General features: G+C 58.0%; 2 protein-coding genes across 6 annotated transcripts in view; one reads left to right on the forward strand and one right to left on the reverse strand.

Annotated features, from left to right (window-relative positions):
• Positions 1-221: 221 nt before the first annotated feature.
• RHOG (ras homolog family member G) lies at positions 222-6,151 on the reverse strand (the record flags this gene model as incomplete). Its single annotated transcript, XM_082013393.1, is given in 4 exon segments — positions 222-836; positions 5,906-5,950; positions 5,952-6,076; positions 6,079-6,151. Coding segments are annotated over 4 exon segments (858 nt in total).
• A 5,182-nt stretch (positions 6,152-11,333) lies between these two features.
• Positions 11,334-27,771, forward strand: part of STIM1 (stromal interaction molecule 1) — a gene marked incomplete at its 5' end in the record, with an annotated part of 111,068 nt that continues 94,630 nt past the window's right edge. For all 5 annotated transcript variants that reach the window (XM_082013991.1, XM_082013992.1, XM_082013994.1 and 2 more), the window contains one exon: positions 11,334-11,442. In XM_082013991.1, coding sequence (XP_081870117.1) covers positions 11,334-11,442 — 109 coding nt within the window. The remainder of the gene's footprint in view (positions 11,443-27,771) is intronic.

Genomic DNA, 27,771 nt, shown 5'->3' on the forward strand with positions numbered 1-27,771 from the left:
GCAAACAAGGTCTGTATTATTAAAGCTGGCGGCTTCGGGCTGGCAGCCCCAGGCTGGTGGCCCCAGTCCTACCGCCCCCGGGGGGGCAGCGAGGCTCGGGGAGGTGCCGGCGCGGGGGGGGGGGGGGGGGGCGTTCTAGTGGCACCGGGCAGTGTCTGGGGGGCGGCGGGACCGGGGCAGGGGCAGGGGCAGGATTGTCTCTGTGGTTGCCGGCAGCCCCGTCACAAGAGGATGCAGGGCTTCTTGGGCTTGGCCGGGACGGGGTTGAGCACGGCCCTCACCGCCTCGGTGAAGACATCCTTGATGCCCTCCTGGTTGAGCGCCGAGCACTCCAGGTACTTGACGGCGCGGATCTGCTTGGAGAGGCTGATGCCTTGCTGGGTGGTGATGGGCGCTTGGTTCTGCTCCTTGAGCCGCTTCATGGTCTCAGGGTTGTTTCTCAGATCCTTCTTGGTGCCGACGAGGAGGATGGGCACGCTGGGGCAGTGGTGGCACACCTCCGGGTACCACTTGTGCTTGACATTCTCGTAGGAGGGCGGGCTGGCAATGGAGAAGCAGATGATGAAGACGTTGGTCTGGGGGTAGGAAAGCGTCCGGAGGCGGTCGTACTCCTCCTGGCCGGCTGTATCCCACAGGTTCAAGTTAATAGTCCTGCCATCCACTGTGTTCTGCGCGCTGTAGTTGTCAAAGACGGTGGGGATGTACTCCTTGGGGAAGGCATTGGTGGTGTAGCAGATGAGCAGGCATGTCTTCCCCACCGCCCCGTCGCCCACCACCACGCACTTGATGCTCTGCATCCCCGCGGCTCTGCGTCCCTCACGTCCCCCTTCAGCAGCCTGCGGGGAGGAGAGAGGGTGAGGGGAGGGGGACGCGCTGGGGCTGGGGTCACCATGGTCCCCCCTCTTAGACACCGCGAAGCTGGAGGGTGCAGAGGGGCAGGTCACGCTCGGTTCACCCTCCATCCCGCAGCCCAGGTGAGCTCCCTGGCCGGGCGTGTCCCCCGGGCAGCCCCCACAGTGCACAGCAGCCCAGAGACCCCTGACAGGGAACCACATCCCCTGACCCAGGGCAAACGTGTGTGCCACCGTGGCTGGCGTGCACAGGGACGGCATCGTCCCCAGGACGGTGCTCCCAGCACAGCCAGGCTGCTGCAGCGCCCCGTGCCACGCTGTGCCGTGGCGAGCTGCGCCGTGCCCTGCTGTGCCATTCCGTGCCGTGCCTCCAGCCCAGTATGGGATGGAGGGCAGCAGGGCACGCAGCCAGGGGCAGATTTGGGCTGTGGGAGCATGCGGGCTGCCGCCGTGTGCCCCAGCCCTGGTGCCCAGCACTGCACATGCCAAGCAGGGCTGGTGCCACGGCCAGGCCAGAGAGCAGCCGCTGGCGTGGCCCCCGGGGCTGACGTCCGCTCTGGCAGCTGTGTTTATCCCTGAGCCCGGCGCACGTTTCCCTCTTTGCTTTCCTCAGGTTCCCTCTGCAATTGCCATTAAGGGCCGCATCCTGCTGCGCTTCCTGCTGCAGGCTGGAGCCGGGCGCTGCCAAGCCCAGCCCGGCCGAGGCGCGGGGGCACCGCACAGTGTCGGGGCAGGAGGGTGCCCACCCGTGTGGCCGGGCCATGGTCCAGCCATCGGTGCAGCGGCTGCCTGACAGGATTTATCACAGCGGGGGAGTTATCTGGGCTGGCGCGGTGGCTCGCACGGCTCGCATGCTGGGAGCGGAGGCGCTGGGGCGGAGGGGCCAGGAATGCCGCATCGACCCAGAGCCCCGGGCTGAGCAGGGAAACCCTTCCCCAGAGCCCCCCAGGGCTCCAGGGCTGGGGCAGTGTGGCTGGGGAAGGACATGGGGGCCGTGCCCCCTGCCCTGAGCCCCCCCCAGGCTGGACCCTGCCCCCTCGGATGGGGAAGTCGCTCTTCCTCTTCCCGCCCTGACACCCGGCTTCCTGCCCACGGCGCGGCCGGGTGCGCCGTGACCCCCGCCCTGCCTGGCTCCCTGCCTGCACTACTGCACCCCAGGTACAGGCAGGACAAGCGGGGGACGCAGCCCGAATGCTGCTGAAGCCGCCCCGCAGTGCCCTGCCTCAGTTTCCCCAATGCAAAAGTGCTTCCAGGGCGGGGGTGGAGGGGGGTCCCCGTGTCTTCAGCCTGTGACGGGGCCGCAGCACCGGGGCCATCGCAGGCAGCCCCGCCGCTGGCTGGCAGCCTGCACCGGCCAGCGCAGCATGGGACCCCGGGTGGGTCACAAATGAACGCCTGGCCTTCAGCCGCGGTTTTCTCCCTGCTTTGGCAGCAGGCAGCGGGACCCCCGCCATGGTCTGCAGGGCTTGGAGCAGCGGCATGAGGCCAGGGTGATGGGCGCAGGAGCAGGGGAACAGGATAAGGGTGATGGGAGACTGAGATCCCCCCATGGCCACGTGGGGCCGTCTTCAGGGACGGGCCCCCCCACGGCGGCTGGAACTGCCACCCCGCTGCCCCATGCCCTCAGCGTACAGCACTGGCGAGGGGCCGCGGGGGAGCAGACAGTGCTGGGGAGGGAACCCCGGGGAGATCCCAGCGCCTCAGCCCCCACCCAGGGGTCCCGCCTGCCTGTGGGGGCTGCCTCTGCCCCCTCTGTCCTGCAGCCACCCCGTCCCTTTGCCCAGGGCTCCCGGGGCTGGGGGGGGGGCGGTACCCTGGGGCAGCCCCTGGAGCGGGACGCAGATGCCCCATTGCACCATGGCGGGGACCTGGCTGAGCTGTTTGGGACCTGGCTGGGACCCACCTGACCCAGTTTGTACCTTTCTGACCCAGTTTGGACCTGTTTTCCCCCCCATTGTCCACGAGGCTCAGGGGGCACAGGCACCCGCTTGCCCCGCTCTCCCTCGGCCCCTCCGGGGCAGCTGGCAGCGCTGCAGCAGATTGTTTTTCCTTTTCTGATAAGATCAGGTGGAAGAAGAGATGGCAAAAATGAGAATTTTCCTGGAAAGCCATTTTGGTTCGCACTTGAGATTTAAATTCTCCTCTCTTCCCAAGCCAAAGGCCGGCAGGCGCTGGCTTGCGGGGAGCCGGAGCCAGCCACTCCCCAGCTGAAATAAACCCAAACTGGGCTGTGCTTTGTGGGGAAAAAAAAGAAGGTTATTTCTAAATCCCAGCCTTTGGTTTTCTTTGCAAATCCACCCCACCGCGGGGCCGTGGGGAGCGGCTGCGTTCCTGGGGAACCCGTGTGGCGGGGGGGAGGTGCACTGAGCGGCACCAGGCTCAGCTGGGCGGGGGGCACGCAGCGGGTTTAACACCACCCAAACTCAGGGGTGCAGGAGCTGCAACCGGTGGGTGCAGTGTCCCTGCTGCAGGGACATCACTGGGGGGGACTCGGCTGGGGGGTGCAAGGGGGCACCGGATGCGATGGATGGGGAGGGCAGGGAGGGGGAGGGGCCATGGGGGGACAAGGGGCAGCACCCAGAGCAAGGAGCCACCTCGAGGCATCACGGCGCCCAAGGGAGCCCCGTGAGCCCCCAGGGAGGCACGCAGCCCGCTGGCACCCCCAGGCTCCCGCTGCCCCCACGAGCACCCCAAGGTCCCTGTAGCTGTCTTCATGCTGGGCAGCCAACTTGCAGTGCACAGGGGCTCGCAGAGGGTCCCCGTGGCCCCCAGGCTCAGGGTCCCCCGGCTGCCAGCGCCGGCTGCTGGCGTGCGGCACTGGGGGATCCCCGGGCTGGGGCAGCGGGTCCCGGGTGCCAGTCAGGGGCACCCAGCTGAGGTGCCCTGTGCCCCAGGTCAGGGGGGCGTGGGGGCAGTTTGCTGCCCCGAGAGGCTGCCGGGGGCACCCCAGGGAGTACTGGGGTCCTGGGGACACCCCGTCGGCAGAGCGGCAGGGGAGATGCAGCCAGAGCCCATCGCTGTCTATAAATACCTGGGGGAAGGACGCGGGCGGGAAGAACCGCCGGAGCCCGAGGACAATGTTGGCAGCAGAACAGATGGGCAGGAGCCGGCCCCGGCCCCAGCCCCGGCGGGGGACATGGGAAGCTGCCGTGGCCAGAAGTGGGGTGCGAGGGGCGGCACTCCCGGCGCACGGGGACGGGGACGAAGAGGTGCTCCCCCACCGGCAGCTCGCCATCCCTCGGGGAGCGGGGCAGCGACGGCGTCCATCCCAGGAAAGGCCCGGGCTGAGTCAGTGGGGGTTGCCAGGGACGGGGACGCGGCGCAAGTGGAAACGCTCGTGCCCATGAGAGCATCGCTGCTACGGCGAAACAAAGGAGGAGGAGGAAGCGGGCAGCGGGCACGGGGCGAACTGCTCGCCACGGGGAGGGCTTGGTGCAGACAAGAGCCCCCACAGCAGCCAAAGCCCCAAGCCCCGCTCTGGGTGCCAGGGAGGGGGACGTGGGTGGTCCAAGGGCCCCTCTGCCACGCCAACGCTTCCAGCCACAGCCCCCGGGCTCTGCCCCAGGCCATGCTCCCGGCCCGGCCGCACAGCCCCTGCGGAAGCCCCAGCCCTCCCTCGGCTGCCCAGGGAGGATGGGGGTGTTGCGGGGCCACCCGTGCCCCTGACCCGCAGCCACATGGGCTCCGGCCCCCGGGCCCCCTGTGCCCCCCACCGCAAGGCGACACGGCGGGGTGGTGGGAGCCATGCCGGACGGGGGCCAGGACCCCCCGGCCAGGATGGGGCTGGGGGCTGCACGGTGGCATCGCCGCGGTGCCAGGCAGGGGCTGGAGGTCGCCTGTGGTCCCTGCAGCGTCCTGACACCGGGGCACCCAAGGGTCCTGCAGCCCACGGCCCCCGGACGGCCCAGCCGCTGCCGTGCGCGGCCTGGGGACACCGGGCGAGTGCAGCCCTGCTGTGCTGCCTGCCTGCCCTGCCCGCTGCCAGCACCGCTGTGCGCACAAGGCCAGCTCTGTTCTCCCAGGAAGTCCAAGGCCGGCAGTGCCTTTAACCCCTTCTGGGCCCCCCAGAGATGCCGGGGCACGGGCGGCGGCGTGGGGCCGAGGGGCACAGCCTGTGTGGGGCACAGCCCGCATGGGGCACCGGAGGCACCTGCCCCTTCCCAGCCCCACGCCCTGGCCCCACAGGAGGGGAGTGGAGGAAGAAGAGGAAGAGTCGCAGCACGGGGGGGTCTGGATGGCGCCCAGCCCCGAGGCTCAGCACCCCCCACCCCAGCGGGACCCCAGCCACCCTCCACGCTGCCAGGGCGCTCGGCTGAGATTTGGGGTGCTGGGGAGAGGGCGTGAGCGGGCGAGCAGGTGATGCACAGCGACCTCCCCCCATCGCCAGCCCCCGGGATGGGAAAAGCGACTCATCTCTTCTTCAACAGAAAAGGGAAGCAACACCCGTCGCCATCTCGCAGGGCCAGGGCATCCCCCGCTGGGTTTTTCCGCCGGGGGAGCAGAGCAGCTGCCCCCACAGGCTCCCCTCCCGCTGCCAGCCTGGCCGGCCCCGCGGCACCCAAACCTGACCAAACCACACCGAAGCGTGCCGCGCGGGCTGCGCGCCGAGCGCCCTGCACCCCGTACCACACACGGTGCACCCTGTGCTCTGCACCCCACACCGTGCATCCCAAACTGTGCATGCTGCGCTGCACACAACGGCCCCTGCCTCACACACCGCGCACAGTGCAGCCCACGCCGCACCCCATGCCGCGCACCCCGCACCGTGCTCGCTGCGCCATGCTCCCCGCTCCAGGCACCCCGCAGCGGGCACCCCGCACGGTGCCGGCCAGGAGCAGAGGCTGCAGCCAGCGCTCACGGGCCAGGCAGCGGGTCCATCCCAGACAGACAGACCAGCCCAGACAGACCTGGGACTGTGGGGCTGGGGGTCAGCAGCCATGATTGTCAGGCTCCCTCCTGCTCCGCTGGGGAGAGCTGCACAGAAAGAACGGCCCCCCCGGCACTGCCGCCGGCTCAGCAGGCAGAAAGAGGAAACTAATAAAATCTATAAATACCGAGCAGGGACCCTGTGGGGCCGAGCATGCCGGCCCGACACCAGCACTGCCGCAGGAGCGGGGCTGGGGCGGTTTCTGCCACGGCCGCGGCGGGAACCCGGTGCTGGCGCAGCCGAGATGGGGTCCCCGCTCTGCAGGACGTGCCCTGGGGCGTGCTGTCACCAGTACCCCAACTCTGCCCTGGGGCCCTGCCGTCGCAGCTAAAACAACTTCCATGCTGAGTCGAAGGATTTTGATTTTCCTCATTTTCCAGCCGCAGGCTCGTTGTGACTTATTTCCTCATTTTATTTCCCTCCCAGGCCAGTGAGCTCCGCCGCCAGGTCCCGCTCTGCCCCTCGGCACGGCTGTGGCTGCTCCCTACCCACGGCTGCCTGCTTGAGGTGTTGCCAAAGCCGGCAGCACCAGGCACCGGAGCCGGCTCCAGACCCCACAGGGTGATGCTGCACGGGCAGCCTCTGAGCCGGGGCCAGCCCTGGCCAGCAAATCCCCTCCCCGACCCGGCGGTGGGACGCAGCCAGCGTCCGCGAGCGCTGCTCCCAGTCAGACGCGGTTGCCTGTATCAAGGGATCCTGGGACGGACGGAGCGATGGGCAGAGGGACGATGGGTGGGTGGGTGGACGGAGCCAGCCAGGCCAGGCCACGCTCCATGGCCTCAGGCTGAGAAAACAGCCCGGCACCGCTCAGGGCGACAGCGGCGGCGCAGGCGAGGCACAGTGTCGAGCGCACCAGCTCCGGGCCAGTGCGGCACCTCTCAACGCTACGGTCACACCACAGCTCTGGGCCTGGGGTGCCCAACCCCCGCTCCCAGCCCATGCAGGGCACAGCCCACACCTACACCCGCTGGCCAGCACCACCACTGCCACGGGGTGTGCCGGCCTCAGGGCCTCCCAGCATCACCAGCAATGCCCCCGCACCTGCAGATGCCCTGGCTACCCGTGCCCCGCGGTCCCAGCACCAGCCCCGCGGCCCACCCCAGCCAAAACACCCACCGCAGCTCAGCTCCGGCAGTGGGGGCTGGACGACGTTCCCGTGTGCTGCCGCCGGCACTTCAGCAGCTTCTTCTTCCACCAAGAAAAGAGGAGTGAGCCCAGCGGGACCCCAGCCTACGCAGCCACCACGGAGCCATGGCCACACCGTGGCCCTCCCGTGGAGATGTCTCCCCCAGGCATTTGAGGACCCATGGGTGCCCCTACTCTGCACCAAGCCGGCAGCAGGACGGCACCAAGAGTGGCACAAGTCGAATCGGGAGCTGGTGTTTGAGCAACGGCACAGCGCATCCTCCCACTGCCCCCCAGCACATCCCCCCACGGCCCTGCACCAGGAGGGGAGGGGAGGACAGGGCTCCCCGAAACCTCTCCAGGGGTGACCCCAAGCCCAGGCAGGTTTCGCAAAGGAAGAGTCGCGGGGCTGCGGCACAGACTCACCGTCCGTCCGGGCGGGGGGCCAGGGTGGCCCCGGGGTGGCCCAGCAGCAAGCACCCGCCACAGCCAGACGCTGGCCCCAGGGACAGCCCTGTGCACAGCAGAGCTGAGCTCCCCGGAGCACCCGGCCGCCCCCGCACCTCCCAGCGCGCAGCAGCATGAGAGCGCACGGCCATGTGAGCGCTGCGGTGCGCGCTGCGGTGTGCGATGGGCATGGCGGCGCCAGTGCAGTCCGTGTCGCGGCTGAACACGTGTCACAGCACATCTGTTGCAGCGTGCGATAGCGTGTGCAAGTGACGTGTGTGTTGCAGTGCCTGCAGTGTTGCAATGAGCATTGCAGTGTGTATGTGATGTGCAGCCTGTGTTGTAATGGGCATGTTGCAAGGTGCGCGCAGTGCAGTGCCGTGCATGGGTGTTGCAGTGGGTGCAGCGTGTGTGCAACTGCAATGATGTGTGGTGCAGTGTGTGCAGTGTGCCTGCAGTGCCCCACAGTGTGCTGTGTTGTACTTTTCAGTGGGTGCAGTGTGTGGTGCAGAACCCTGCAGTGTGTGCTGGCTGTTGCAGTGTGGTGCCTGGTGTGCAGTGGGCAGTGCAGTGGCCATGGGGTGCAGTGCAAGATGCAGAGTAGTGGGCATAGGCTGCAGCAGGCACGGGGTGCGGGGTAGTGCAGGGTGCCGTGCAGGGTGCAGTGCAGGGGGCACGGTGCCATGCAGAGTACAGTGCAGGGTGCACGGGGTGCAGTGCAGTGCAGGGTGCCGTGCAGGGCGCAGTGCAGTGCAGGGCCCTCTGGTGTGCAGCACCGCCCGTACCGTGGGGCACGGTGTGCAGTGCCTTTCGGTTCACGCAGTGAGGGCGGTGGGGCACGTGCAGTGGGACCGCTGCACGGCGGGGGCAGCGTGTGCAGGGGAAGCGCGGTGCCAGGGCAGTGGGTGCAACGCCGGTGGGTGCTGCGGGTGCAGCACCGGTGCAGCGCCCGTGGGTGCAGCGCCCGTGGGTGCAGCGCCCGTGGGTGCAGTGCCGGCGCCGGACCGGTTCTGTCCCTGCTCTCTCCCCGGCAGCCGCCGGCCACGCTCCCGCACGAAGCGCCGCTCCCGGCGCCGCTCCCCGGGCTCCGCCGGACGGCTGGGCCAGCGCCCCCGGCGCCCGTTAGCCCCAGGCCCCCGTTAGCCCCCGCCCCGCGCCGGGCGGCTCCCGGTCCCGGTGCCACCGCCCCCGCCCCGACCCCGGCGGGCGGCTCCTCCCGCCGCCACCACCCGGTACCGGCCGGGACCTCCGGCAGCGGGACCCCCTATCCCTCGGCGGGTGCCCCCGTCCCGGCAGCGGGACTCGGCCCCCCCCGCTCGCCCGGACGGCGGCCCCCGCCCAGCGGGGACCCCCCGGGCCCGCACTCACCCCGGGGCATGGCGCGGCGGCTCCGGGCGGCGGGCGCGGGGCCGGAGCAGCAGGAGGAGGAGGAGGAGGAGGAGGAAGAGGAGGAAGAGAAGGAAGTCTGCGGCCGCCCCGGGCGGTCCCGCGGAGAAACTTCCCTCCGCCGCGCCCGGCCCCCGCCCGCCCCGCCGCTTCCTTCCTCGGCCCGGGCCGGGGCCCGAGGGGGTCCCGGGGCCGCCCCGCCCGGAGCGGGGTCCGGCCGCCAGCCAGGGGGGACGCGGGAGTGGGTGCGGGGACGCGGGTGGGGACGCAGGAGCCCAGCCCGTCTCCAGCGCCGGGCTGAGAGCCGGGGTCTGAGGCTGCCGCAGGTTTGGGGCAGAACCCCGGGGCCCCGGGGGCACGCCGCAGTGGCGAGGCCCCGGCTCCCGATGCTGGAGCTGTGTCCGCCCGCACGGACCTCACGGGGCAGGGCCCTGCAGCCCCCAGGGCCGCGCTGGGAGCTCCTGCCCTCACCCTGCCGGACAGCTGCCCCGGAGCTCGAGGGAGGCCCCGAGGTGCTTGGGGGTCCCGGGTGGCAGAGATGGGGCTGGGGCAGCCCACTGCCAGCCCAGGAAGCTCTGGGGAAACCTCGCTGCAGGGGCAGGGGGCTGCACGGGAGTGCTGAGCAGGGGGGAGCCCACCACGGCCCTGGGGACACGAGGGGGGATGGCAGTCCCTGCCCAGGGCTGCTGTCGGGGTCTGGGTGGGGGGAGAGTGTGGACCAGCTGCCCGGGGGGAACTGGGGCCACGCTCCTGCACCCCAAGGGGGAACAGGGTCCCAGGGCTGCTGCAGGGGCAGAGCCCCCTTGGGCATGTCCTTGTCCTGCTGGATCAGGGCCAGAGGAGACCCAGGCACTGTGAGGGTCCCCACAAGCACCAGGTCCCACAACTGGGGGTCCCCGTTGGGGCCAGGAGGGTCTTGTGCAGGAGATGCAGCTGCACGGGAGTGGAGGTGAGGCTGTTCCTCTGGCAGCGAGTGTTCCTGTCCCCACCTCATCCCGGGGTGTGTCGGAGCTGGGAGGGCTCTGCAGGTGTGGGACCCCTTGCCCACACCTGGGATCTTTCCCCATGCCAGCATGGAGAACTGGGGCTGGGACCCAGGTGGGACTCCTCTGCCTGGAAATCAGTCTGGCAGCTGCCTGCAGCTCGGGGCACTGCCCACTCCTCTCCATGGCCAGCCCTGTTTTCCATCCTGCCGTGGCTGAGGCTCCCCACTCGGTGCCAGCCCGGCAGCCCTGGCATCCCCCATCCTGCATCCCGGGGCGGCGGCATGGGGCCCTGCCCGGCACATGGGCGCCTGCTCCAGGGTCCAGGCTGACGGAGCGGGATGGGATTGTGCTTCCGGGCCGGGAGCTACGGAGCTATTCCGGGGCTGGATCCAGTCCCTGCAGGGAGCTTTGCTTTCAGCACGGGTGCCAAGGGAAAGGACCCATGAAAACTTTGGCCCCTGACCTTCCCGTCCCCCGCCATGGGGTGGTGGGCCCCAGTGGCACTGATGGTCCAGTGCTGGCGAGTGGCAATGCCACCAGGAGCATGTGGCCCCGGCGAGGTGTTGCAGCTCTCAAGGGGTGTCAAAACATGGCAACCCAGGCCTGGCTGTGAGCAACCGCGTGCTTGGGCATCAAAACGGCTCTGCCCTGATGAGCCGGGGTGCTCTGATGAGCTGGAGTGCTCTAACAAGGTGGGCTACTCTGACAAGCTGGGGTGCTCTAATGAGCCCGGATGCTCTCACGAGCCGGGATGCTTTGACAATCTGGGGTGCTCTGACGAGCCGGGATGCTCCGACAAGCCTTCCCCGGGGCTGGAGGCGCACTGCCGTGGATGCGGTCACCCATCCAGGCGTCATACGCACCCGCCCCTGCTTAGCTTCCACGCCGCGCCAGGGCCGCGCGCCCAGCCTGGGCATCCCCCCGCTGCGCCCGCCAGAGGGCGCTGCGGCTCAGCGGCGGGCGCGGGGAGCCCGGTGGAGGCGTGAGGGGAAGTGGAGGGGCGTGGCCAGACGCCAGCCCCTGATTGGCCAGGCGGCGGCGCGGGGCGTCCCCGCCCCGTGGAGAGTCTTGCACGGCGGCGGTTGGCTCCGCCTCCTGTCACCGAGCGTGCGGCGGCGGTAGGGCCCGGTGCGCAGCGGGGCGGGCGTCTGGAAGGGACCACCGCTACGGGGAGGGGGGGGTGTCCCGGGAGAGACCGGTGCTGAGGAGACCGGGGGGAAGGAGCGGACCGGGGAGAGGTTAGCGGGGGTGCGGGGTTGCCCCAGCAGGGATCACTGCTGAGGAGAGCGGGGAGCAGGGCTCTCCCGGGAGAGACCACGCTGCGGGGGGGGAAGGCTCTCTCAGGAGAGACTACTGCGTGAGGGGCGCAGGGGAGCAGAGCCCGGGGCTGTTTCCGGAGGCGGGCGGGGGCCGGTGCCCGGTGCCCGGCCCGGGCGGGAATACCGGAGAATAACCCGCGGTCCCTCAGCTGGGGACGGCCGGAGCGCCCAGCCCGCTCCTGCCTGGCTGTGGGGTACGACGTGAGGCGAGGTGCGCGGCCGGGCCCGGCGCCGGGGGCCGATGCCAAGGAGGAGCTGACAGCGGCGGGGAAGCGGCGAGGCAGACGCGGACATGGATTTACGGTCGGGAGTGGCCGTGTGGGTCGTGTGCGGCTTCCTCCTGCAGCAGGGCCGGGGGGAGCGGCCCCCCGGCTCCCACCTGGACGACACGGCCATCACAGGTGAGCGCGGCCCGCCCTCCCCTCCCTCCCCCGTTCCCCGTTTTCCCGAGGCCTCTCTCTTCCCTCCCGGCTCCGTCGGAGCTGCTGGGGTCGGTTGATCACCCGGTGGATCCGGGCCAGCGGCCTGCCGTGCCCGGCGTCGAGGCCTCCAGCCCCGGTGGCTTCAGGCAGGTTCCTCTGGAAGGGGCAGCCAGTCGGTGCCCTGCGAACCGGCCTCGGCTCCGGTGCGAGACCATCGCTCGGTTCGCGTCCCGGGCCCGGGCCCGCTCCGGGAGCCCAGGGCGCCGAGGGCAAGGGCCGAAGGACCAGAAATAACCCGTGTTTATTTTTGCAAATGGATTCCAGCTCTTCGCTAACGAGAGTGTTTCGTAGCGAGTTTTGGGTCGTGGCTCGGTGTGCTCAGAAAATGTTGGTGTTTCGTTTTTCTTGTCAGGACGTTCCCGGGCGGGCAGCCCGGCTGGGGGCGAGGGGTCCCCCGGTTTGTAAGCCCTGCTCTGCCGGTGAGCCTGGAAAGGACAGGCAGTACAGACCTAACAGGCAGCTATTCGGTTTTCCCCCTTATTTCCCTTCCCTCCGCCCCAAAACCTCCCCCCAACAACCCAGCAGAAAAGGAAGGAGAAGCCCAAGTCCCTCCGGGCTTGGGCGGCTGTTCCCCCGGACGCAGGCTTTAGTGGCGGGGTGCTGCCGGAGCCGAGGGCCGGGAATTTGGGACAGCCCCGTGGGCACCGGTTCCTGCTGCGTGTCCTTGTGACGGTCCCTGAGGTCAGAGCGGGGAGCCGGCTCGATAAAACCTGCTTTTAGTTGTCGGTAGCGAGACAGAAATCCTCAGCTGCGCGCCTTTTCGTTGCAGCCGCGCTGAGCCCTTCCATGCTAACCATGCCGTGTCCTGCGAGCACTGCAGGTGGAGGAGGAAGCGGGGTTCTGAAGGGGAGAACGCCCACCGAAGCTGAGGCGCCGCCGGCCTGGGCGCAGGCCGAGCCGGTCTGGCACGGCTTTCCGCCGGGCAGCGAGCAGAGCCGTCAGCATCTGGGCGCCGTGCGCCGCCGCGCCCGCAGCCCGGACCCGCTCCGCGGGGCGCCGCCGGCCGCGGGCTTCCGCGAGGGGTAGCGCGGCCGTTCAGCGCGGTGAAGAAGGCGGTGGGCACCTCCGAGCGCAGCCGTGGCGGAGAGGTGCCGTCGTTGTCGCTGCCTGGCTGCGAGGCTGCTCCGTCGCAGAGCTGTTCAGGCTGCTGCGTTAGCAGGGCCCGGAGCTTACAGAGGGCTTCTGGTTGCGGTGGAGGGTGCGGGTGTGGCGTTCCCGTTCATGCAGGTGAGAGCTGCCGCAGCGGCGCTCCCGAGAAGGCGTTCGGCTTTGTGTGCAGAGCTGTGTGAGAACCCGGCAAGTCCCTGGAACCGCAGTATCGGGCGAACGATCGGGAACGCGGTGTCTGATTCCTGGGCAGGCAGATTGTTTCATCTCGGCGACGTGATGATTTATGCGACTTTTCTTGTTTTCCTTAACACCGACCGCATGCTAGCTGTTCGGTAGGAAGTTTCTTTTCATATTCTTTATACGTGATCCTAAATCCTTAGGCCAGTTCACATCCAGCCTACTCCATTAAGGAAACTGGATCTCTGCAGTCCCGATGAAGCAAGGTTTATGCCTCCGAGGAATTCCAAATGAGTTATTTTTGGAGGCCCTGCAGAAGTGTGGCAGCCCTGGTGGTTCAGCTGCTGACTTGCTCTTCTGTCTGAGCAGAGGCAGGGAGCAGTCCAGAGGCGTGGTCTCTTTACTAAAGTCACCTACAGGTGGGCTTTTCCTGTAAAAGATGTACTTTTCTTTACTCTTGGTTTTTCACAACTACTATGTTCTAGTTACTTCTGGGTTTAAAAACGTGCAGAGCAGCACATGGCACCTTGCAGGGGAAGCTGTTTACAGGTTGAAACCCAAAATGTGCAGCCGAACATGGTCCGTGAGGGATTTTTTTGCACCAAAGGTGGGTAACTCGCCGCGTAACTGCACCTCGTCCCTTGCTGGGGTAGCTGGGAAGTTCGGCTGTGCTCATTGCACTCTGCTAATGCAGCTTAAAGTTAATGTGTCCTCTGAGATCACTTGGACATTTGCTTTTCAGCTTTTAGAGCCGTTGCTCACAGTTCAGTGCAGGGAATATCCTCAGATAGCACATGACACTTTTCCTTACGTTTTCCCTGGAAGCAGAAAATGAGGGTTGTGTTGGCTGCACACACGTCTGCAGTATCACGGCTCTTGCCGAGAAGCAGAGGTAGATGTTTGACAGATTTTCGAAAGTGAAAGAGTTCATTTTTGACGGATTTTCAAAAGTGAAAGGGTTTTGGTTTTTTTTTTCCCCCCTATGGCATGATTTTAATGATAAAAAAATTGACAGCACCAGTCGCTTTTCCCTGGAACAGTGAAATTTTTCAGGGAAGTGTTGCTTGTAGAGAGCAGAAGCATGAGTTTCATCAGTGTTTGCTCATTACGCTCGGTTGCTTAGATTCCTGTGCACACTCAAGGGATGCATCGGCATGCTTTATTGAGTATTAGTATACATTTCTGATTCCTAAGATCTCTTTTAATTTTTTTTTTTTTTTACGTAAGCGTTTGAAATGGGTGGCTTTATCTATGGAGGAAAATTAGAGTCGGTGACTGAAAATTAGATTTTCTCCTGGCTTTGACTTCTTCAAAGTCAAGCATTGCTAGTACGTGCTTAATCTTTAATCTTTTCCTGCCTATATCAGATTTAAGTTTGGTTACGCTCAAAAACACAGGAGCCATTTCGCAAGGCAGTGAGACAGAGATGCTGTGTGTTTTAGAGCCAAGGACAGCCACGCCACAGGCCGACCCCCTGAGCAGCGCAGACCCCAAAAGGTGCTCAGCCTCCCGAATCTCCCAGCAGCCCGTTTTTGCACTAGAGCACATGTTTCAGAAAAACCTGGTGTCATGAAGGCGGCAGCCGGTCCCCCCGCCGCTGCGCAGGATGTGCTGACAGTCACCCTTGCCGTTATTGTTTTCACCCGCTGGTGGATATTATTAGCATGAATTTGTCTAACTGTGGCTTCCAGCCCTGCAATCTTTCGTACACCCCCCCAAAAGGGGCAAGAGAGGCTCCTTGTGGACATTATTACAAATATTACTTTCAGGTGGTATGGTTTTTTTTCTCTTTCCGGTTGTTTGCTGTAATCTGTCATTTCCTGGAGCCTAACCTATTTAATACAGGTTTTGTTCATTTTTCTATCAGAACATCATCTGGGGTTATGTCAAATGTTTTACAAAAGCTTTATGTGCACCATCAACCATTTTTTGTCAAAAGTTTTTAAACTTTATCTCAATAAAAATAGTAAGCTTGCTTGATAGTCTGTTTTTCATTAAATCCCATTAACTGGTATCAAGGAGGTTGCTGCTCTTAATTTTTTTACTTGATTGTCCTCTGTGCAGACCAGCATGAGTGGGTGGTGGAATGCTATTGTTTCTGCTTACACTGGGGACCTTCAGGTTGCACTTCAGGTGTGTTTGTGGGAGATCCCAGGAAAACTGACTGTGAAGGGATGGGGCTTTGGATGACTGGGATTCATTCCTGGTTCCCTTAATCGTGGTACCTTTCATCTACAGCTGTCTGCTTTGCTAGATTCATACCTGCTCCGTCTCCGTACAGTAGTACGGAAATAGTACAAGTTGGTATTCCCCTGGCCTTATTTCACTTTATACTGAGATTGCGTTCTGCGATCTCACGTCGTAGGGATGCGGGGCCGCATCTGCCGCGCTCGGCCTGTACTGAAGGAGGTCTGGGGTCTCCTCTGGGCCCTGTTCTGGCATCACTGAGAGAGACTAGGGTGTGAGTTTGCCCTGTCTCTCTTTACTGCAGCAGTTAAAAGATGGGCTCTGGGCAGCGTGATGAGATCGACCCGTTTTCTGGGCGACGTGACCCTCAAGTTCCCTGGGCAGTGCTGTGCCTGGGAGCCAGAACCCAGGTCACCGGTGAGGGGCTGGACCCCCTGGTGCGGTGGTGGCACAGGGCAGGGTTTGGCATTTACTAACGCCATAGCACAGCAGCTCCTCTTTCCTTTCCTTCTCTATTCTCCCTGTGCCTGTCTCCTGCTTCCCTGTCTTGATTCCTCAACCACAAGATTTCTGGAGTGGTCTCTGCTCCTGTTCAAGTGGTGTTTAACATGTGTGATTCTTACCCCAGCTGGGGTGGGGGGCTTCAGTGTGTTACCAGAATACAAGTTATAAAAATATTAAGGTGATATCAAAAGAAAACCTGAATGCATATCCTCAGTTACTATGTTTGCTTGTAGCACTTTGAGCCTAAGCTACACATAAAAACAAGGAACATCGATGTTTAACAAAATAAGTGTGATGAAGGGGGGCCGCAAGCTTTTACCTCGTGATTAATTTGATAGGGCGGAACAAACACAAGTTTCTGGATGAGGATGCTGTGTGCGGGCACTGCAGTTGAGAATTCCGGTACTTGTCATTCGAAGATACGGGGTTTTCTTGAAAGTTAATCCTTTGCTCCAAAATCTCTAGCTTGGAAAGTGATCATTTTTGGACTTTGAACTTGCAGTGAAATCTTTTGACATATGATAAGAATGTGGACTTAGTGGTGTCTTTTGAAAGCTTGATGAGGTAATCTTGCAAGATGGGAACACAAACGGGATGGTTATTTCTTTATCTACCAACATAAATATTACCATCGCTAGTTGCTTAGTTAATGGAATGTTATGTTAGCGCCTTTATTTCACAGTGCTGAAGTTTATGTCAGCCACCATGACGCCAAAAATCTACATCTGTCCTCTATTGCTTTGCCAGAGCCTCTGATTTCATCTACCGCAGCAAGTAAGATGTTTTTATGAGTTGCCTTTAGAAAAAGTCTTATCATTTGAAGTCAGGAGATCAGCACAAAATCGGTGATGTTAAGATACAAGCAGGTAGTTGAGATCCCATTGATCTGGCTGCTCTCTGATGTTCATTAACCTCCCAGTGCTGTGTAAACAGAACCACTGCAGGATTTCATCCGGCCTGTTAGTGTGCTGGAAACCTCCGAATCGTCCTGTAGCCTGCCCTGGACTGCAGCCTGGAGGAGGTACACGAGCCGGCTTGTTGGTACGCACCTTCCCTGCAGTAACTCTTACAACCCTGTCTTTCCCACAGACCTGTCAGAGTGCATGAAATACAATGGCCTGCGATGCTTTTCCTGCTTTACAATGCAAGGCTTTTTAAAGGATCTTTGTCTCCAGGACTGGGAGGATTTTGCTACTGTGCCTTTTGCTTTAGCTGCAGTTAATTCTTTCTAGGTATGCAGTTTTGCTGAGTAGAAGTTGGACATGTGAGTAGCAGCTTTGGGCTGGGCAAGGCGGAAGTAGTTTTGGAGAATAGTTGGAAAACACTGCCAGGAAATAGTCAATGTTCTTCGCTAGCTTGATTAGAAACCTCAGTGGATTGCACAGCCTGTACTTCATTCAGGAATGAAACTCATCTCGAGGAAACACCGTTCTGAGAGCTGGAGAAATTGTCGTCTTTTGGCATCGAAGTGCAGCCTCACGCAGAAGAGGAGCAGGGCTGGATGGGCACGCGTTCGGGCTGGTAGTGCTGCTGGGGAGCTCCTGGCTCCTGCCTGCTGATTCTGTTCCTGTCTTGGCCCAGAAACTTGGAGTGATGCTCAGCTGGATCGGAGCATGCATATTTTTTTTTTCCTTCTCATTTTATTTATTTATTTATTACTTTGGAAAGCAACTTTCTTCATGCCTCCTGTGCCTCCCAGTTAGTATTTTCAGACGGGCAGCGTTACTGGTGGAGCTCGCAGTGCTGCTGCCAGGATGCCGTCTGCTGCTGTGGGGCTGGAGCGAAGCGGTGGAGGTGAGCTCGCGGGGGTATTTGTTTTCTCAGGAGTTGGGCCGGTGCAAGTACATGTAACGCTCATGTTCAGACTTTCCAAGCCACTTACGGCTTTTGCCCTCACCGCATCCCAGGGGGAGAGAAAAACCTGGCTTTAACTTTGACAGCCTGGAAAGCGTACGTGAGGAGGCCGAGCTGTCGGGGCACAGACCTGAGCATCAGCGCCGGGATGCGGGTAACCCCGTGTCCTGCCCGAGTCTAGCGGCCTGGAGATGCCTGGGGGAGAAGACAGACCTTGCATGTGACTGGAAGCAGAGGCTGAATGGGGTTGTTGAGTCTTTTCAGCGTCTTCATCGCCAAATCCTCTTTTCTCAGGGCTGCACCTTATTAAAACCACCCCCGTCTCTCTGTCCCCTGTGGTCCATGGCAGCCTGGAGCAGCTCTGGCTGTGCCACCACACGCGGCACGGAGCAAGGTGTAACTCGGGATCCTCCCTACATGTGCAGTCCTGGAATGCGCTCCCACCGTTCTATATTTCTTTATATCCTGCTTCAAACTGTGCCTTTGGGTTTGGCCTGTCCCTAGGTGAGGCAGGGATACACGTGTGCACACGTGGGAAGTCCAAAGCAGCAATCCTCCTGTCCGCCCTTTCCTCTCAGGAGGGAACAAAACAATAAATGTGTGATGAAGCCTCCTGATGTCCCTTACAGTGTGGCCAGCAGGGTCTGTGCTGCTTTGATGGCAGTGGTGAAACGGAGCGTGCCTCATCTGAAGGGGAGCAAAACGGGAAAAAAAAAAATGTGCTTTTCTGTTGCCTGCTGAGTTAGTGTCTGGCTCAGGGGCTGCTTGGTGTGTGTTGGTTCATCATAATTCTCTCCTTGCTAAATGCTCTCACCTCCTCTTCCTCCGGGCAGGGGACAGATGTCTGTCCGGTGCACGCTGTGCTTTGGACAGGTACTGCAGGGGGAACTGCGCTACCCTGCAGTGAGTTTTATTTCAAGATCTGCCTGGTTTTTGGTGAGGGAAGGGAAGTGAAAGGGCATCCAATTCCACATGGGTTTGTTAAAAAGAGGGTGTATGAGCAGGTGATTGTCTGAAAGGCAAGAGCTTTCCGTGAGGTTATCCCTCTGCTTCTAAAAATTCTCCTTCCGCTTATTACACTTGGAGGCTGCACTGGTTAAAAAAAGGTGCCGGCGGTGGCACTTGTCCCGTTGTAGTTCTCCAAGCCCTGATGCAGTGCCAAGCTTGGTGACCCTTTTGCTGCTCGAATGTAATCGGCCTTGCATTTTGTTTTTGAGTGTTCTAATTGCACAACCTGTTAGTGTTGAAACAACTGTTTACTTCTGTAATTAGCTTCGCTTTAAAAAGAAAGCGAGATGAGGAGAAATAAACTCCTAAGCAGGCAGAGCAAGCTGGAGATGGCTGTTGGGATTCTTACTGGGGCAGCTCTGGGATTCCCGCTGGAACAAGCCCTCTCGTGCCGGTGGTGTGCATGGAACCGCACTGCGGATACCTGCCAAGACAGGACCGTGCTGGAACTGGAGACAGGACTTCAACTGCTGTTTGGATGAAGGGATTCCCAGCTCGCGTGGCAGACCTCTGGTCCACGGCCGGAAAAGGAGATTTGATCACCCTTCGTTATATCGTAGTCAAATGCTTATTAATAATGTGGCTTTTTGGCCTCTTTGATGTGCTCTCCCTGTTACAGAGTACAGCCTTTGGGACCTTCTGTTTGCCCACCTCCTGCCCTGAGGACTTTAGTTTGCTTCTGGAGTTTGGGAGATGTTTTACACGTGTGTAGGCAATGGCCGCCTTGCTGACCCGTCTGCCTTTGCTTGTGTGATCTGATCCTAGTGGGTCTCTCGCAGACTTTAATCTTTCCTTTACCTTCATTTTAATCAGCCTCTGCAGTCCTGTGCGATTAATTTTCTGGCACTGCCATAACCGATTCATTTCTTAGCAGCTGATGCTGGTCCTCAGGCAGGCGTAGAGGATGGACTCTTTAATTAAGCCATTGCTCCGTTACTCCCACGGCACACGTGAGGCTTGAGAAGCTTCTGCCTCAAGCCTGCGAGCCTGTGTGTTAAAAACCAGCGCTGTGCCATTGTGGCTCACCTGGGAGCTGAGTGTCGGGCACCGGCGTGGAAGTGTTACTGGTGAATTATTCTTTTAACTTACTAAAACTAAATACATGTCAAGCATTTAGCTGCCAGAGGGGGGTCAGTGCAGCTGTGTGTTGAGGTGAGCTTTTCTGTGCCGTCCCTGCTGGGGAGCCAGATGATAACCGGAGCGATGGCACGACTGTGCCCAGTTGAAATCCTTGTTTGTACTGGCAGTGACAGATGAAGTACCCAGCTCTCCAATCGATATGAAAATTGTCAGAGGAACATAAGGAAGTTATTAAGATAACTGCGCGTGTTTTTGTATGTGTGCTTGTTTTATCTTTATGAAATAGTATTGGGATGCTTGTTTGTTTGGATTATGGACCTATTTTTAAGTAACCTATTTTTTCCCCTTTGGAAAATGCATTAGCTCGCTGTGTATCACGGACATCTGTGCAGGCTGACTTTGGGAACCACCGAGCGTTCCTTGGAGCTGCTCTCTCACCAGTGGGAGATGTTGCCTCTCTGCCTGGCAGGTATGTCTGTTGCTAACCTTTGCTATGAGAGACGTCTGCAGGATCCCCAGAGGCAAATGCAGTGCTTCTCTGTAAGCGCGCTTTATATGACCACGGAGCTCTACGTCGTCTTAATTGCGCTGTCCCTTTTCCCTTAATTGGAAATTACAGGTGGGTTTACTGATCCCAGCCAGCCTTCAGAAAGGGGAAGCAGTAGCAATCTGATAGGAAACGGTGACATTTCTTAACACACAGAATGGCACCTCATCTTTTGTGAGAACAGACACTGTTTTTGTAGCTAAGTATTTCTTACATCTTTTTTCCTGAAGGGCTGGGTTTTTAAGGTCACTTTTAATTCATTCCTTCAGGTTTTGATCTCTGGTGCCTGAAATTCTGCAATTCTCGGAGGATAGAAATGTAATAAACACGAGAACTTTAAGAATGTTCCTTGTCTGAATTACAGATGAACAGCTTGCTTGTTTGAACAGTCTGCCCCTTTACTAGTTAAGTTAAGCTTTGTATTGCAGGAAGGGAGAAATAATTCAGGATTAAAGCTGCTAAGCAATGCGTATGTTTAGATTTGTAAGAGTGCCAGTACATAATTAATATGTGAGTAAGCCAAAGAAAAAAAGTTGGTTTTTTTTCCTTGATATAGATAGACAGATGCAGGATAAAACCCAATTTTTTTGTGGGGGAAATAATTTCTGAAGATACCCTTTTCCAAGTAGTTGCTATTATTAACGCTACCCGAGTGTTTTTTGTTCTAGCTGCTTTGCAGTTTTAAGGCAAAAATCAAAGTATGCCGTCTTGTGCTGGCCTGGAGGACTTGTGCTTATTATTGAAAAGCTCCAGGATTTCAGGTATCGTGAAGATAACCTCCAGAACAGTCAGCCTGCTGACTGTTACTCCTTCTTAATCCTGCATGTGAGGGCTCTTCCTACCTATGGAGTGTGTTAGTTAGCAGCGAGGGCTGCTACAGCTTATTGCTCAAGGAAAAATGCGGTCGTGTTAACAGGCTGTGCTGGTCCTCCTGGAAACTTAAAGCTTTCTCCTCCTTTTGATATTTCTACAGCTGGAGCATGACCTGCCACCAGTGGCATTAAGCTTGTAGGAAGTAAAGATAAATAATAAATGAGGAATAAAGTGCTTGTGTGAAAATGATTGATTGAAGATAATCTCTGAGCATTTTGGAAAGGAGATAGTGATTTGGTGTTCCCTGTTATTTCATGGTGTATCCATTATTCAAACTGCAAAATCATGAGTAGAAATCTTTTTCTTTTAAAAACTGTGGAAAGGATCAGAAAAGAATGACTTGTCTATGCCCATGCTTTTAGCTGTGTGAGTTGTGAACCCTTGCACAGGAGGGCATTGGCTGGTTCCTCCCTGGGGCAAGCCCCAGCACCTTAAATCAGGACCAAGGCACGAAAACATTGCAGCTGGGCGACACTCCGGAGGGATTTGGTGGTACAGGATCACGCTGGGCCAGAGCAGCCCCCATCATGGCAGATATGCGGGGTGTCTGAGGGCGAGTGTGGCTTTTTAGGTGCCACGTTCCCCCCTGGAGGTGACCCATAGCAGGATGTCACCGGCAGCGATCACAAAGCCTCAAGGCAAAAGGCGTTGGAAACCCTTTCTGCCCCCAGGCTGGCTTCGGCTGCGGGTGTTCTGAGAGGCGAGAGTTGCAACCCTCTGCCACCATGCTGGGAAGATGAAGAGGTTCCTCAACTTCCAACAGGAGTGGTGGCTTGAAATGGCACTCCTGCAGCTTGGCTTGCGTTAGGAAGAGTCGTTTAATTAAGCTATGTCCTGGAGGCCCTCTGAGTAAAGGAGGAGATGCTCCAGAAGATGTGAAATGGGGGAGTGTGAGAACTAACTTGGCAGATGCTGATGCTGATGTGTTTGTGGGAGCGGTGACGGCAACACACCCGGCAGCCCTGTGGGCAGAGGGACCCCTCAGTGGCGCGGTGATGGGTGCTGTCCTCCGGGCCCCGGCAGAGCACAGAGGTGCCAGGGCCACCTGGACCAGCGGAGTGCTTCCAGCGCTGCGGAGCCTGCGTGCCTCCGAGAACCGTGGGAGCACCGTCCTGCTTGTGATTTCCTTTGGCACGTGCTGAAACTGCTTCTGGAGGCTCGTCTCCGCGCTGGAGCGGACCAGTCGGTTTGTTCATGCAAACCTTTGGAAATCGCTCAGCCATCTAAAACGCTCTCGGCAGCTGCTGAGAGGGCAGTGGGGTTGTGAAACGCCGCTGCCCTGGCCGGAGTGGCAGGCTCGGTGGTCTCCTGCAGCCGGAGGAGAGGCAGGGCTGTGTCAGGTGCAGGCAGCACCATGGCTGCCCAGCGTCCCATGGCATGACACACCCAGGATCATGCTGCTCTTGGTGGTTTCTTGTGGCCTGTGCCATTTCCTGAAGATCTGTGTTTTGTAGATAAACAGGTTTTCCTGTTTCTCTTTTGTTTTAATTTGTTGTATCATTAAAAAAAGAGGTGGAAAAGGATATTTGGGGGCAGTCGGCACACCTCTCCCACACTGCAGACAGCAGGATGAATTCTATAAGAGTTTTGCTTACAGCTGTTAGTATGAAAAATGAGAGGTGGGGTGTCCTGTTATTTTTACTCCCACCTCTTTTTTTTTTTTCTTCCTCCCATCTTGGAAAAGGAGAAACAAATGTTTTGTGCTTATGTGACTTAGTAAGGGTGAGGCTTGACCCCTTGAGTTTGTGATTTAGAAGCTTAATCTAAATGTCTATTATTCCTGTGCCACCACTGCAGAGATGGGTATCTTCATCTGCTTGTTTCATCTACTTGAGTTAGGTGGAGGAAGTGCTCTCTGGAAACACCCGTTCCCTTCCATGGGTACAGAGGGAGCGTAAGCCACCGGCGCTAGATGAGATGTCCCTTCCGCAGCGGCAAGCGGCGTTGCCTTCTGACAGCGCTCCGGAGCTCCGCGCACGGATGACTCCGGTCAGCCGACAGCTCAGTCTTCGTCCTGCAGCCTGCCTCCAGCTTGCTGCTCGGTGTCTGCTTCAGCGTTTCGGTTTGGATAAGTTGTCCAACGGGTTTGTTTTTCATCTTGTGGCTATTTTCAGCCACTCAGCCTAACAAGGTGAAATGTCTGAGATGCTTTTCTGTTCCCTGTGACTGCGCTATAAGGAGGCATACTGCTTACCCCGGCAGGCAGTGGGCAGTGGCTCACCCCAGATTCTCCCCTTTTCAGTAGCTTTTGACTATTGTCAGCTGACTGTTGTCAGCTTTTGACTGACAACAGTCAGTCTCTGCACAGATCCCCTGAGCACCGAGAGCCCCAGGTCCCAGCATTGCCGTCGCCCTCCTGAGAGGCTGAAGCCAGGAGTGCGGGGAGGATCTGGCACCTCGGCTAGAATCGGCTTCACTGGGCTCTGTGTAGGAGAAGCGTCAGGAAAGCCAGCGAGTGATGCAGCCTTGCTGTAACTGTGGGGATGTGGCTGTACCCCTCTCGGTTCGTGCTGGGGTGGAGATTGCCCGAGATACAAGAGGTTGTGAGGGGAGGGGGATGTTTCACCCCACCTCTTCCTTCTTCCAATTGTAAACGTGTAATTTGTTCACTCTTGCAATGGTACTGGTGACTCCTTTGGGGTTGGGAGAAACTCCCAAACTGCCATTCACTCAGGTAAGATTAATTTTTAAAACAAACCCAACTCTTGCTCCTTGGGTAAAGTCCAGAGAGGACCTTTGAGGTGGTTTTTCTCCAGTGTCTGCCAAACGACCGCGCAATGTCACTTCAAACCCCTTGGAGTTCTTTGCAGTCCCTAGTACATTTAACCTCACAGTACTGTAGGATGTGGAAGCCCTAGTCTTCCAACTTCAAATGAAGGATAAAAATGCAGAGGTATCATTGTCATGCAGGAAGTCATCTGGCCGAGCAGGGACTTGAACCCTCTCGCAAATGTCAGCTTGGTGGCCCAGCCTGTGGGACATCCATCATGTCCTGGGCACAGCTAAGCAGCAGTTTGTAATGGCTTGTAAAGTTAGCAACTTGATGTGGATCTGTTCATCTGCTGGGCCAGCTACCTTCACAGAATCTCTCCCACACCTTCAGAAACGTGTCCAGATGGAGAAGCAGCAAGTGGTTGTGAATAAACTGCCTTTCCCAGGCTGTGCTGATGGAGGGAAGCGATGTGCTGTGCTGTGCTCATCACTCTGCGCTTGCATTTCATGGTGGGGCCAGGTGACGTCCTGCGTCTCTTTCTGGAAGCTGCCACTGGTACGGGGCATCTCAGACCCGCTGTGTTTATGCTGATCTAGAAACAGAATAGAAATCCAGGACTTGAACCTTACTAGCCACAGGTCGGCTTCTTGTCTGCGATAATCCAGCAAACCTTGTTTGTGAAGGCAGAGTAAGAGTTTGGTCTGGGGTGTGGAGTGTTCGTTAGCCAGCAAGGCCAGGGTTGCCGAAGGCAATTCTGACCGACAAGGTGGTTGGCAGCTGCGTGTCCCTCCAGGATGTGGATTTTTGAAAAGAATGGTTTCTCTTTCTTTTGAGAACTTTTTCATGCCTGGTTTTTTGCTCCTTCGTATGAAGCGGGTTTGTGGAAAACAGTTTGTGTAGCGGGTTTGAGCTTTGCAGAGCTGGGCAGCCCTTTAAACGCGCATCTGACGTCAGGGTGCGCGATGTGGCCGGCGTGTGGCCTCCCATGGAGGTACAGCCCTGCTGCCGTGTCCGAGGAGGAGAATCCAGCCGTTCCCAATATCATTTTTTATCTTAAGTTCTCATCCATAATAGCTTTAGCTGGTGCGTCTGTGGGCGAGAACTGAAGGACAAGCCACCAGGCGTTTGTTCCCACCTGCTGCCGAGGCCGCCCTCGCTCCAGTACGGCAGCGGGGATGCTCCTCGCTCGCGGCACGCAGGCGCCCGCCTCTGAGCGTGCGTGGGCTCTCGATAGGGTGGATCGGGAGATTCCTGCAGCTGGCACACATCCGGAGAATGTCCTCATTTCTCGTTTGTCTAGACCTGTCTCCTGCCATTAGGCTTGAGAGCTGGCTGGTAGTAATACCAGTCCCAATAAAGATTAAAAAAACCCCACAATTTCAAAGAACCATAACTAATGCTAGAGAGTGCCTTCTCTTCAACTGTGTTACTTCTAGTTGCAGTAGCTCACCGTTATTTACTCAAAATGTAAATGAGCAATAGTTCCTGCTGTTATAAACCCATTTTACAGCCACCTTGTCTCCATGTCGTGTTTGCATGGGAACAGTGTGTGGGGTTGATGTGAGGTCGTCTTTTTTTGTATTGGTTAAATTCTTTTGAAATTACCAAGTAATTTCAAGGTAATGAAGGTTTGCTTAGTTGTGGCAAATACAGTTATGTGGTTTCTTGGATGTTGCACCAGTATACAACTTTATTAATAAAAAGAGAAAATTTGCATTGGAAAGAAGGAAGAAAAGGCTTTATTGTTTGATGGAGTCCTCATGTAAGCATTGGTAGAAGTGCACGTGAAGGATTTGGTGCAGAACGTGAGAAAGGGGACTGTTCTTAGTGGAGGTGAGTGTTGATATGGGATCAGCAAACTGCAGGAAAGTCAGTCGGTTTGAAATGGAGGTGAAAAGCTTGCTGGACCTTTTCCCCTTTATGCTGATGCTGGAAGTAGTATTTTTCTGCTTGAAGAGTTAAGAGATGAGAGTCTCTCTTCTCCCGTTTAATGAGGTACTAAAAACGATTCAGAGGAGTCTGGACTTGTGTTCCTGCAACACCTCTGTATTTGTGTTAGGATTTGGCAGAGAATTTTACTGGTAGCCAAAGTTATGCCTTTAGTAAACACAATTCTTTAACTTGAATGTAGTGTATGTTGAACAATGAATCAACCCCGATCCAGTACAGCAGAACAGAAATAACCCAGAATTTTAAGCACTGACAGCTATTTTTTTTTTCAGTCTAACGTCCCCAAGTGTTACTGCTCAGATCCTGGTGCTGCTGCTCCTCCAGTCCCCACAGAGACAAGTCTGCCCGGGAGAGCTGCAAGGAATTACTGCTCACTGATTATGACTTTAAAAAAAATCAGATATGGGGTAAATGTATAGTTCTTTGTAGGTCATTGTAAAGCGAGCAGTATTTTTCCAGAGCTCCTGTTATCAAATACAACCACTTAATAAAAAAAGAAACTCTATTTTCATCAGACAGCCAAAGGGAGGGAAGAGCAGCCTCAGCCTGCTGAGAGCAGGATGTCACCCGATCAAAGACCGTTTCAGGCTGGAGGCCGCACAAAGGGAGCGCAGCCAAGCCGGAGATCCTCCTCCTCCCTCACCGTGTCGTGTAACGACGCAAATGAGTCGTGTGTGCCATGCAGTGGCCCGAAGATGAGCACTACAGCTCTTTTCTGCTTCTGTGCATGCCATAATAGCTGGTAAAAAGCCCACAGAATAAAAGCTGCTAAAACCGTGATAGTTTGGGTTTGCTGGTGCTTCTAACTCAGATGCTTAATGATCTGCTGCCTTCAAGATATGGCTCTAGAAGATGAAAGGGATTTAGAAGAGGTTTATCAGTAGCCTAACGGTTGCTAAACTTAGTCACTTGTTTCCTGGCTCGGGGTGTGCAGAAATGCTGTAGAGGTGATAGTTCTGCTCTTGGGAAATAAATCACCGGCACGTCCAGTGGCAATGGTCCTGTGCTCATATTGGTCAAAAGGTTTTGGTGGGACAGAGTTTGTAGGGAGAAACACAATACATCCTTTTTATTTTTTCAGGCTACATCAGCTGATTGCAGAAAAAAGGGGGAGGGGGGTACCCAACAGACGGATGTTTTCAGTACAAATGGTTTTATTTCCCTCAGTGAAGTTGCCAAAAACTTGGCAAACGGAGCCTCCCAGTTACAGCACCAGCCCGGTCAGCCGGATGAGCTGGGGAGCGGGACGGCCGGGCCGGGTCGCAGGCACTCTGCTTTCGTTCGAACAGAAATACGGGCTGCCGAGCAGCAGTTTTCCCCGACGGAGAGGCAAATGGGTGTCTGCTCGGGTGCCCGTCTCAGTTATTAAACTCCTGTGGCGAACTCTGGAAGGCAAACGAGGGCCATGAGCCTCCCCTCGGTGGGCACCCGCCGGCCACGTGGCCAGGGGCTTTGCCGGCCGCCTGTGCCGTGGGGGAACTAAGGTTTGCTTAGAGGTTTTTCGAACCGTGGCTGTGCTGAGCAGAGCCCGCTGCTGTAGCAGGGGCCCAGCAGCCTGGCCTTACAAAGTTGGGGTTAAGGTTTCGTGCATTTCTTTCTTTTTAAATGCTGCCTGGAGCACAGACACTGATGAGGCCGAAATCTTTGTTTTAATAGGACCAGAAGCCAGTTTTGTTGCAGCTCCCCACTTTAAACAGAGTGAGTATATTTTCCGCTGAATCGTCCAGCCCCGTATACATAAAATCCTCGCTCTTTACGGACAAGAGCAGGGCATTCACTCAGCTCTATTGGCCGTGTCATTATAATTACCTTCTTCGTGTCTCTTTCGAGATGCGTGTTTCTGTTAGTATTTAACTATTTTTTAAGCTGTCTATGACAATAAAATTGCTCTTGTAGTCTCTTCATGTTCGCACAGTAATCACAATATTTTTATTTTTAGTTTGGATACTGAGAGCTGCTACCTTCCTTGAGTTCGGTGGTTTATGTCATCCAGAAAGTCATGGTCCCTCCTATCTGTGTTTTGGAATAACACTTCTTTAAAATAAGTCAAGACTATTTTTTCTTATTTAGAAGTACATAGCTTAAATAGCCTCTTCTGTTGTTGGAAGCTGTGGTAGTCTATAATTAACTTAAACATAAATTAAGTGTTCTGTTTCTGAGTGCAGTTAATGAACACTTAAGTTGATTACTCATGTTGGTCATAAACTATTATAAGCTGCTGTTTGATTCAACTTGAGATTTACAT

The sequence above is a fragment of the Phaethon aethereus genome (genome assembly GCF_964289735.1).
Source record: "Phaethon aethereus genome assembly, chromosome: 1".
NCBI classification, from domain to species: Eukaryota; Metazoa; Chordata; class Aves; order Phaethontiformes; family Phaethontidae; genus Phaethon; species Phaethon aethereus.